General features: G+C 53.7%; 1 protein-coding gene across 5 annotated transcripts in view; it reads right to left on the bottom strand.

Annotated features, from left to right (window-relative positions):
- Nucleotides 1-12203, bottom strand: part of DENND1A (DENN domain containing 1A) — a 461262-nt gene that overhangs the window by 15211 nt on the left and 433848 nt on the right. For 3 of the 5 annotated variants that reach the window (XM_070430715.1, XM_070430714.1, XM_070430712.1), the window contains 2 exons: nt 10074-10133; nt 3744-3832 (listed from right to left, as the gene is read on the bottom strand). In XM_070430715.1, the coding sequence (XP_070286816.1) occupies nt 3744-3832; nt 10074-10133 (149 nt within the window). The remainder of the gene's footprint in view (nt 1-3743; nt 3833-10073; nt 10134-12203) is intronic. The other 2 variants (XM_070430713.1, XM_070430716.1) reach the window with 1 other exon arrangement.

Here is a 12203-nt window from a genome sequence, read left to right as displayed (position 1 = left end):
AAGAAATCGATTGAGACAGACACATTGATTGGTTGCCTCCTGCACGTGCCCTGACTGGGTTGGGGATAGAACCAGGTATGTGCCCTTGACTGGGAATCAAACCCATGACCCTTTGGTGCAAGGGCCATCACTCTAACCATTGAGCACACCAGCCAGAGCATATTGGGTTCTTAACAGAAAGCCTGGATGGTGCAGAAGAAAGGGCGAGGCCTCTGTCCTCAGCCAGCAGATCCCGCCACTTTCAAGCCTGGAGGCCTTGGGCAAGTTACTGAAAGTCTCCCTCGGAGTCTCAGCTCTCCATCTGCTAAATGGGAAAGCCACCCCTCCCTTCACAATATTAAGTGATGGTCAGTCAGTGTTGTTTCTCGTTCCGTCCCAGATGGAGACACTCAGGCTCCAGTGGACACTGCTTCTTTGGCAGGAAGATGACTGAACAGCTCCGGTTCCCAACTCCAGGGAACCAGAATGGAAGGGTGGTATGGGGGACAAGTCATTTTAGGACCTGGAGCTGCCTAGGCAAAGCAGATTGACAACAGAGTGTAACTGAGAGAATGAAATCAAGCAGCATCGGAGCCCTGGCCCTGCCACTTTCGAACTGGATGACCCTGGGACATGGGTCAAGTACACTTTCTGAGCTCGAGTCCCCATTCTGTGAAGGAGAAACCAACAGCAGCCAAAGAGGCCCAGAACAGGAGGGGAGCATGGCTGTACTTGCTGCTAACTGGCCTCTGACCCAGCCCTGCGGCCTGACCTCTGCCAACACCAACTCTTCCCCTAAGGAGTGTTCCGGGCAGCCCATCAGCCGTCCTGGATACTGGGAGTAGCTACAAGTTCTTGGGAGAAATAGTCACTGACTATTAATTAGCTAATGTTAACTGGAAAACAGAGGGGAAGCTTTTCCCAGAAGTCTTTCTGAAGTGTTCTCCCAATCGCCATCAAATGGTTTTAAGGGGCCAGGGCACCTACTGTCGGTTCAGGAAGAAAATTCAACAGAGGAAAAAAATTCATTTTTGGAATTCAAGTCAACAAGAATTAGCATGGAGATCCGTTAAAGGCCTCTTTTCAAAACCCTAAGCAGCTCACATCTAGTTGGTTTTCAAAGATATTGTTGAACGAACGGGTAGACGAGTGGACAGATGGACATCATCTGGATAGGGAGAAACGGCTTCAGTGATGGACTGGCCGCGAGCTGGCAGCCGATGCTATGGGCCTTGATGAGTTCCAGGCGCGAGCAGCTTGCTGCAGGGGGCTGTGGAGACCGTTTTCGTCTTAATCAGCTCCATCTCACTGTCCACAACGTTGATTACTCAATGTGCTATTTGGAAGTGAGAGCTGGGGCAAGAAGTCAGGAGGATGGAATCCCTCCCTCCACTTCAAAGATCTCGTATCTCTTTCTGTCGCCCAAATCCTCTACGTTTCTGATGCACTTAGATATTCCTGGTAGAGACAACCATCCATGATTCAAGAAAATCCAGGCCAGATTAAAGGGCCAGGCACTGATCCGTGTGCCCAACATGGAACCATCCGCAACAAAGGCCCATTAGGAACGGCTCCTGCCTGCTGGCTTGTCTGCTCGTGTCTCCCAGCACAATGCTGACAGATTGGGGGAGCTGGGCTCTTTCCTCCCTAGAACAATATTTTATGAGGAGTCTGTTTTATTAAAATATTTTCCGCTGGATGCTTCCTGTGTTTTAAGAACTTGGTCTTGCCAGCTGGAGCCGATGACAGTTGAGAAAAACACATCCAAGTGCTGTTGTGACAGGGCATGTGGAAGTGGAGGAGCGAGGCGGGGGAGGGGGGCAGCATGGGAAGAGACGCAGGAAAACACCCGGCTGCACCAGCAACACCCCTGGCATTATGGGAGAACACCCCACCCCATGACTTGGAACGACATCCCAAAGTGCACCTCTTCACCTGTGATGTGTGGCCACAGAGAACCGTCATTTGATTTTTATCGCTGCCAGTTTGCCAACCCGCTCAGCCAGCCCCCGTGCCACCAGTGGTTCCTTTCATGTTTCCTGAACAGAAATCTAAAACAGGCATGTTGCAAAAAGAAACAAAAAGCGATATCAGCACGGTTCTGGGCATAACCAGGAGGATGGGATTACCAGACACGGGCTCTTTGGCACACACTAGAGGCATCCCATCACCATGAGAACAGAGGCGACTAGGAAGCCAACCTTTAACCGGGAACCTGGCCACAAAGTGGGTCATGCTTGCCTGCAGAACGTGCAGTCATGTAGGCCCAGGGTGGTTCTGTGCGAGGCAGGGGTATTCTGGGTTCACACTTCAATATCTACAGGCCCATGGCCCTGTACCGCAGTGCAGTGGCTAAAAGATTTAGCCCAGATTTAAAGTGGTGGCTTTAAAGAAAAGTGATTTCATCCCCCTAAGGAGAAATCTTTAGGGTCTGAGGAACTCTGATGCCATGCAGCATTTTCTCCACAAGGGGGCAATCATAATCCACGCCAGTCATGGCCAGGAACCTATTCCTCAATTATTCCCACTGTCCTATTGTCAGAGCAAAAGTTAAGCCTACACCCAACTTCAGGAGTCCTCTCTTCCAAATTGTGCATAACCAAGCATCTTCTACGACAGGCAGACAGACTCTCTCTGTCTCTGTCTCCTACAGCCTGCTGGGCAAGGGTTGAGGCTGCCTGGTAGGCTGGTTCTATAGGACACAACAGTCTCAACCAACACGGAGTCGTAAAGAGAGAATCCTGGAGGAGGGAAGTGCATTGTAACCTGGGTTCGGCCACAGCTTGACACTTCAGAATCCTTTCTTCCCTTTGGCTCCGGTTTTTGGCCGGGGCCCGCCGTCTCCCTAAACTTCTCCCCCGAGAACTCTTCTGAGAGGAGAGCAGACATGAGGAGTGTTCCCCTCTGCACTCAGGGGACTTCAGGGTCCTTGAGGCAATGTTTTTGGTTTCCCAAATCCCCTGACCAAGATGGACTCATGTACTTTCTCAAAGAATCACGGGAAGCCAGTGTAGCAGCTCAGCTGTCTGGGCAGGGCCCCAGGAGCTGTGCACTTGGGGACCAAGGGAAGCAGTGCACCCTCTGATGGGAGCAGTGCACCCCTCTGATGGAAGTAGTGGTCTCTTCTCCAGTTGGGGGTTGTGCAGTTTAAGCCTCACCCACCCAGGCAGCTCTGGCCACTGTTGGACACCTGCCTCATCATCATTTACCTCATCTACCTACCATCTACCAGCAAGTGACTCCACTGTGGGTCCTATGCTAGTGCCTGCGCTGAAGACCTCTGGGCCCGAGGGGAGGTGTTAAAGCAAAGCTGAGACAACATACAAGCTATGGCACAGGTGAGCAAAGTGGGGGTGGGGCAGTGGGGAGGACAGTCCTGTGTATGAATCTGGGCTCCAGAGCCCTCAAGTGCCCCAGGTCTAGGAGGCTAGAGGCCCTCGTTAAGTCACCTTGACCAGGTTCCTAACTCTCTCCTCTTGACCCTACATCTTCAACATCAGAAAAGGCCTGGAACCTTCTCCTGAGCCTGTCCCTGTGGACATCACCGGTCAAAACCCAGCCAAGGTGGCTGGCTCTTTGGCCTCTGAGGCCGCCCCACTGGTGTGACAACTGCCATCAGAAACAGACACTGAAACCAAACCCTGTTCCTGAACCTCATGTGAGACACCCGCTCCTGCTCCAGGGAAGCCTTCCAAAGGCTAGGGCTGCGGCGCGGGCCCGCTGGGTTCCTGCAGACAGAGGGGAGGGGAGCCGCGGGTACTCACTGCTCCTGGCTCGGGACGGACGGCCTCCGGCCTTCCACTGCGATGTTGCTCTTCGGTCTCTTGACGACATGTGGACGGGGAGGGCGCACCTGGAATGGACACAGGGGAGAACCCCCAAGAAGGAGTGAGTTGGAAGAGCCACACGGGAACATCCTGGAGTTTCAGATAAGTGGCCCCAAAATAAATGTTGAGGGAATCTTTACGGTATGAGCTACAAAAACTCTGCTTGTCACGAAAACACCACCACACCTGAGCTGGAATTCCGTGGCCCATCAGTCGGGAAAGGCTCTTCTGAGAGCTTGGTTTCCTTATCCGCAGGTCAGGGTGGGTCCCCTGCCTCCTCCCAGGGCTGCCGTGAGGGTGCAGTGAGGGTCGGTCTACACAGGGCCCAGAACAGGGGCCCTCATGCTGATACGGCCCCACTTGCCTCCTTCCAGAACCCAGAACCCACTCTGGGAGAACCCCAAAGTGTAACTCAGACTTTGTTTTCAGGGTTCACCTGGTGCTTATCTTATTCTTTTTACAACTGAATTACAGGATGCTTATTTTCCTCTGTAAATGGGAGAGGGAAGAAAGCAAAACGTGGCATTGGAGAGTACTGCCCCGGGCATCCGGAGCAGTGCCCCGAGCAGGGCCGCACACCCCAGGGCTACCACGCCGAGGGGCGGGGTGGGTGTACTTGACAGTGAAGCTTGCAGCTTCCTGGTCCACTGTGGGCTGCAGTGGCAAGATAGTTTTCTTTCTTTTCTTTATTATTATTTTTTCCTGGTCTGCTGCCTCTGAAAGCCAAGACGAGGACCCATAGAAAAAGACACCCTCTCCCCCCAGTGGAGCCTGTGATGGGCGTTAGGCTGTGAATGTCTGAGTGCCCCTAGAACAGCCGTGGGCAAACTACGGCCCGCGGGCCGCATCCGGCCCGTTTGAAATGAATAAAACTAAAAAAAAAAAAAGACCGTACCCTTTTATGTAATGATGTTTACTTTGAATTTATATTAGTTCACACAAACACTGCATCCATGCTTTTGTTCCGGCCCTCCGGTCCAGTTTAAGAACCCATTGTGGCCCTTAAGTCAAAAAGTTTGCCCACCCCTGCCTAGAAGGATACTCATTTAGTCTCATCAACATTACATGGCTTTAAATTTGCCACTGTCACCTCTGGACATGTCCAGTGCCAGAGCAGGCCCGAAGGGAGCTCAGCCAAGCAAGACTACCTGTGAGTTTTGTTGCCAACAACCAGGACTGAGTCTGGTGCTGGAGGCTTGCTCTCTCTCTGCAGCTGAGGGACCAAGTAGGAGACACCACGATGGCTGAGGTTCTCAGACAGGACAGAGAAGGGGAGCACTCATGCTCCATTCCTGCCTCCTCCCTTCTCTGAACCCCACTCCCACACAATTTGTGGGTGACACAGCACAATGGCTTAGGAACACAGATGAAGCTGACTGCCTAAAAGACAAGTCTTTATGGCGTCTGATCAAGCCCCCAGGTCTCTGCAATCTGATCGAACCAGTTTTTCCTCTGGACTGGCCAGTCTGATCCCAGCCTCCTCTGGCAACTCAGAGATGTGGCCAGAAAAGGCAAAGCTTCCCATAAAACCTGCTGTCTTCCTCTGTGGGGCTACTGTGACGACCCACTGAAATGACGTGGGACAGTGCTAGCATGGCACACAGTGGGGCTCCATAACTGCTCACCTTGCTTCTCCGTGAGCTTGTCAATAACAAAAGGAAGCTGAGTGGGGTGTCTCTGAATTAGAAGATTTGATTTGTGATGGCCTTACCCTCGCCTAGCGTCCTGCTCCCTGTCTGGTATTCAAGGAGTCACTCAGCAAGATTTCATGAAACAAATGAATGCTGCTGCTTGGAACCTAAGACGTGCACAACACCGTCGCGGTTGCTATCACTGTTATTAGGAAGTGCGGCCTCAAAGCAGACACCCAGGCACCATTTGCTGGATACACGGGTGGAGACACCCCCACCCATCCTGACCGTGAACTGGTTTCCCGGACCAGAGCCAGAGGCAGCTGGTAAACAGGATCACCTGGCTGGAATGCTCCCCCGGACTTCTCACCACAAAGGCGTGTGCTGTGGGGGCGATGGAGCCGCTCTGCCCTGCCCCGGGCCCGCGGTGGGGGTTTCAGGAAAGGGCAGACACTAAGGCCTATCAGCCTGTCCTTGCACATGGCTGCTCCCTGCTACAATAAAGGCGGGTTAGGAATGTGAACTTGTGGCTGAAATGGGGGGATTAAGTTTGTGGCAACCTCAACTGAACTTGCAACGTGGTGAAACATGGGGAAAAAGAACAACAGAGCTAATTAGACGAGCTGAGCTGTCAGAGTGCCGCTGAATGGCTCCGCGCCAACAAACAAAAGGAATGGGTTGGCAATCAGCAGGATCGATGGAGGAGACTGCTTCATTAGGGATGATAAGACAGACAGAGCGGGAGAGGGAGGGGGTGGAGAGCAGGGAGGCCGGGAAGGCAGGGGAGGGAGAGAAAGGCACAACAGGCCCGGGGACAGTCAGTCGCCTGCATCGCATCGTTACAGACACACCCAGAGTCACACACACCTGATTGGTGTGGACAAAGCCAGACACAGAATCACACTCACAGACAACCATCCAGAGACATGCAGAGGCCTCGAGATGCCAACATGTACACGTCTCCCAAATACACGTAAGAGGTGAAGACACAGGCACCAACCACACACACACACACGGCCGCAGACCCACTGTTAGAGCCGTGACCAGGCAGACACACAGAGACAAAATGGTTTAATTAAGCCCAAGTAACAGGACTGGCCCGTCATATTTCAGCGATCACGTCGTCTTTCTGGGGTGCTTAGGAAGGGAGGGGGCTGGGGATGAGGGAAGAAACCGCAAGCACACACAACAGCGATGGCCCCACCCGTGTAAGGATCCCAGCAGCACCAGGGGAGAAAATGCTAAACAGGGATTTTGAGCTCTGTTCAAGGGGGACTTGAGGGGAAAGTTGGGAAACCAGCCAATTCCCCACCGGATTTAAAACCTGAGAAATCTAAGTCGGCAGGGTTAAATGTGTACTGAATACAAAAGCACCGAGTACATTTGATTTTAATGGTGAGCAAGAAGTAATAAATGCGAGCTTATAAAGGCTTCACATGCAAGCGAGCACGGCCTGCCTCTCCCTGCACGTCTGGGCCCACGCCCCTCAGTCCATCAGACACCGGCAAGGCTTTCTTCTGTTCTTGCCTTTTTCCAGTTTTAAAAAGAAAAATCTAAATCTTCTGGTAACATCTGAACTCCAGCCACAGGTGCCAGGCTACAAAGCTCCTTCCAGAGGCCGAGTGGCTGGCCTGCACTTTCCCAGCACCCTGGACCACGGCTGCACTTCTGCCCGAAGGTTTGGAGCTTGGTGACTGGCAAAGCCCAGTGGGGGCCAGTGGCTCCGGACATGGGAGCTTATCAGACCATCCTCTTGGAGGCCCGTCTTCCAGGTTCACCCCTGTGTGCAGGGGTGCCCACTGGACAGGTTTGCATAAGTGCACAGGGTTGGTATTGCTAAACCCATTTTACAGATGATGAAACTAAGGCTCAGAGAAGGTAAGCGTCTTGCCCAAGACATACAGCCAGGAAGTGCCAAGCTGTGATGCCAACCAGGGCAGGCCTCTCTGACTTCCAAGCCCAGGAAAACTGGTTCTGCTAGCACCCCGCCTCTTCAGTGCGCCGTGACCCAGGGGACCAAGGGCGTGCAGCCCCGAGTGTGGGGCTAGTCACCTCCGGCACCGATCTAGGTCCAGTGGCATCTTTCCTCAGGGCCACGTTTGCACCCCCACATGCTTAGCTGGTAGAGGACGTGGCTACCTCTCTACCCCACTCTGCGTGAGTGCCCACACTGGCAAGACAACAGGGGGCCCACAGCAGCTGCCCCCCCGGGGAGAGCGCCCCTGACTGCCCCGGGTCCCAGGTCTCTCTTGGGAATGCTGAGCGCTGCTGAGCGGACGACTGTGGCTTAAGGAGAGGCTGCTGGTGAGGAGCGGGGAGAGGCAGGGCAGGCCTGGGCTCAAGGGACGGCTGGGCCTCTGATCATCTCTGGTCTCAGCTGCAATGGGGAAGCAGCACCTGCCTCCTCTGGCTGCTGTAAAAACAAACAACTATTCAAGTGCTCAGCACAGTCCCAGGCCCAGAGAAGGTCAATGCTAACGCTCTTCACCCTGTATCCCTGCCCGGACCAATGCTGCCCCAGAGGCGCCACAGAGCCCCGCGGGCTGCTGGTGGTGCGTCCTCAGCTGCAGGCTCTGCTCCCACGCAACGCTGAGAAGGACTCCATGGAAACGGAGTGAGCGGCAGGAGCTCGAATGCTGGGAGGCCAGGGGTCCTCGGGTCAGGTGACTTCTACCTGCAGCGGAGGGACCTGGGCCAGGTCGCCAAGCATTGGTTTTCTCATCTCTAAACTGGGTTGTGGGAATAAAGGACCGTGGAGACAGCCGTCACTTTGGACTGCGTGACTTGGCAGCCACCATGTTGCCCCATGACCTGTGGCTCCCCTGGGGGCCGCCACCTTGAACCGGCAAAGGAGGACCCCTCCCTTTGAATTAGCCAATCTCGAAAGACTGTGCGCCTGAGCTCCAATCAAGAGTGAGGGCCAGCTCACGGGGTCAGGATTAAAAGGCCGAGCAGACCGCCTGCTCGTGTGCATGTGCTCCCAGACCACTGCGGCGCCTCCTGCAGGAGTAAAGGTATTTGCCTGCTGCCTGGCTCCCGGGTCAGCTTTGGGTTCTAGCATGACCCCTGGAGTTGGGGATCGCCTCACTTCTTACAGGGTGGAGACAGGGCCTCCTTCACGGAGACTGTGAGGCTCAACCAGAGGATGTGCCCAAGAAGGACTTGCTGACTAGAAAAGCCCCAGCCAATGACAGTTATTAAGAAACCACGTCACTCCTTAGAAGTTGTAAGGTTTAAAAACCCGTTAGGACGACGAAGAACTGTTAGGTGTGCCAGGCACTGTGCTGGGCTTTACAGATGTCGTCTATGCTCTGCTCAGGAAACCCTCGTGAATGAGGGTGTGTCACAGGGACAGGTGGGGCTCCGAGCTGAGGACTCCCCACAGCCCAGGGCTCAGGTATCCAAGTCCAGCTCTGTCTACGCCCCACCCCCGTTGCTAAGGGCTGCGCTGAAAGTCACCACATTCCACAAGGTCTGACCAGGGCGGCTGCCTGTCCCCACACTGGCTCTGAGCCGTTTGTGCCTTTCTCCCTGAGTGAGTGACGCTCCAGCCCTGGACGCTGTGCCGACCCCTGTGTGTGCAGTAACCGGAGCGGTCCGTCATGACGGCCACAGGCGAAGGCACCTTAACCCCCAACTCCACCCTCGCCCTCACCCCCACACACGGAGGGCGAGGGAAGGGAAGAAGTACCTGGAACTTCTCACAGCCACAGAGAGTGGCCACCCCGCGAATGCCACAGGTGCACCGAGGACTAAGAACAGACACAGCTCGGCCTGGCCGCCACGCCTTTCACAGCTGGATTGGACACATGCACTGGGGAGGGCGGGAGGGCGTGGGAACCCCCAGTGGCAACCGGGCGGAACCCTGAGCCCTCTTGCTGGGCTGCAGGAGCGGCGGCCGCTTTGAGCGAGAGATGGAGGGGCTCTTTTCTCGGTAAACGGCCCTCACCAAACGGTCCTGGCAAGTTTCCCTCGTCAAAGGAACCTGCTAGAGTTATTATGCCTGGGCACGGCCAAGTCTGAGCTTATAAGGAAAATGACTTCACCTCGGCTGAATGCAGGATCCACGCTGTATTTTTCCACTGCATTTCTCTAAAAAACAGTGATGGGCCTCCCCTCTTGCCTTCCTACCCCTTTGCCACATGTCACCCCATGAGCAGGTGAGCTCCAGGTGAGGCCCACCAGAGGAGGAGCACCTGTCTCCATCTGAGCTGCGCCACATTCTCGGGGTGTAGCCTTGGCCCTTGGGAGGGACATCAAATGAATTTCTAAATCCTAATCTGGATTTAGAGGGTGTGGCCAGGCTTTGTGAGAAGAGGCAGTTGGAACCGGGCTTTGACACATGGCTCAACCTAGGAGATCCAACTCCTGTGCTGCACACACAGCAAACACACAACAGCGGCCCCCGGCGACCTCCACCTCTGACCTCAAGTCCCCAAACTGCTTCAGAAAAAGGAGAGAGAAGCCCAGAAAATGCAAATTCGGGTTCATGCCACACAGAGAGGGAAGCTGGAAACCCCAATCCCTGGTTTTCTTTTGCAAGGCAGCTGAGTTCAAACTCCCCAGGAGGTTTAGTGAGGCGGGGACAGCGGCCCAGGCAGTGTTAGGAGGGAGGGCAGAATCACTGGCTACTCACGGGCCTCCAGCGCTGTATCTTGGGAGGCGGCGGGCGAGTGGGACGGAGGAGTCTTTGAGGCTGTATTAAAGCGAAACTTAAAACATCAGTACACACGAGATGGTTGATGCATTTGCACACACAGCCTGAGAGCAAGCACCTAGTCCCCCTAGGTCCTGCACATTTCATTTCTGAGGCCTTCCTTTCTGCTAATGGCATTCTAGCTGCACCCCTGCCTGGATCTCCTCCAGCCACTGTCCACACAGGCCAAGGGGGACCTTCCAAAGTGCCATATGACCATGCTATACCTCAGCTTGGAGACTTCTGCTGCAAACCCCTCCCCCCTCCCCTCCCTCATCTGACCTTGGGTGACGACGCAACAAGGCTCTTGGCTGGCATTCCAAATCCCCCAAGATCTGGCATTTGCCATGCTCCACACAGATCCTTCTCATGCCTGCTTACCAGGGCAGGCCCCCAAACGGCCCCGAGTTCTCATGCCTTATTTCCTGCCTGCTGTCTGGGTGGGATGACCTTCCCGATCCTGATCTGCCTGGCAAACATCTAACTGGCTTTTAAGATTCTGCCCAGGCCAGATGATGCCTTCTGTGCCCCCTGCTACGTGAGACTTATCACAAACAGGAAGTAGCTGACCCATCTCCCTTTATCTTTTGTTTCTTTAAATATTATTGAAGTTATTTGGGGTGATATTGATTAATAAGATGACATAGGTTTCAGATGTACAGTTCTATAATACATCATCTTTATATAGCATTGTGTGTTCACCACGCAAAGTCCAGCCTCCTTCCGTCACAGTGTATTTGACCCCATTATCTTTCAAATGCTTAAATCCTTGTGCCCTGGAAGAAAATATATGCTCAATAAATGTCTGGTGAACAAATAAAATTTGTACAAAATGCTTGGCTTTTGAAATCAGAATTTGGATAAAAAACAGAAGAGCAGACTTCTTGGCTCTCCTCTCCAATCCTTTATCTTGAGAGTCAAGCTCTGTTCTTTCAAAGGCCTGCCCATGCAGATGCCCCGAGGAGTGTGGGAGACCGGTAGGCGGAGTCAGGAGAATAAAAGCCCACACAAGACTGAGACCTTGGACTTCAGCAAACCCTGGGAGGCTTCCAGGAGCTTCCTGCTCATTCAACCACGCAGTTCATGAAGGTACATCCTTATTCGACAAAGCCTAGATGTGCACTGCCCACTTCAGGAGCCAGCGGCCATGTGTGGCAAGTCCTATTTCATAAGGCTGTAATGGCCTGGCCAGTTTGCTCGCACCAAAGGGTCATGGGTTTGATTCCCGGTCAAGGGCACATACCCGGTTACAGGTTCAATCCCTGACCCCAGGTGGGGTGCTTTCGGGAGGCGACCAATCAGTATGTCTCTCTCACATTGATGTTTCTCTCTCTCTCTTTCCTTTCCTCCCTTCTACTCTCTCTAAAAAAACAACAAAACAAAAAAGACATGCTGTAAAGGTAAAACACACACTGGATTTCAGACTAAAAGAACAACATTTGAAAAAAGAATGTAGAGTATCTCGGTTAGTTTTAATAATAATTACGTGCTGAAATGGAAGTATTTTGGATATTTGGGTTAAACATATTAATTCCACATGGGACTCACATGTGTGGCTCCCATGACATTTCTCCTGGACAGAGCTTCTGGCTGGAGGGATTCTTCAGGGAACAAACCTCAGAGGTCATTCTCTGACCTGGCTCCTAGAGGGGAGGGTGTGTACCCCAGGCCTCCCTGGCTCCCTGCCCTGCACAGGGCCTATCAGAGTGGCCTGTGGGGAAAATCTGCTGAGAGACTTGGTGGAGAATTGGGGTCCTCATGGCACACTGAGAGCTCATCTGGAGGGAAATGTACTGTGACTTCCCAGATCCTATGCCTTAGCGGGGAGTGTGGGCCAAGCCCTGCTCAGTGAGCCTTCTTCAGTTGGAGGCCATCGGGGTTGAGGGTGCCACCCACTGAGCCTCCCAACGTACACAGCTCATCAGGAGGCAAGCAGGACAGAGAATGGGAGCAGAGGCCACCGTCCCTGTCCAGATGCCCAGCTCTCACCCCCTCCTTCCCATCTGCTTGGCCACTCTACTCCTCCAGCTCTGCAGTCCTCACTCTCGGCACCTGTGACCTGGCCATCTC

Source organism: Myotis yumanensis, unplaced genomic scaffold, assembly GCF_028538775.1.
Source record: "Myotis yumanensis isolate MYYU_CA2020_CCGP unplaced genomic scaffold, mMyoYum1.0.hap1 SCAF_12, whole genome shotgun sequence".
In the NCBI taxonomy this organism is placed as follows: Eukaryota; Metazoa; Chordata; class Mammalia; order Chiroptera; family Vespertilionidae; genus Myotis; species Myotis yumanensis.
The sequence above is the reverse complement of the archived record's forward strand: the minus strand, read 5'-3'. Positions and strand labels throughout refer to the sequence as shown.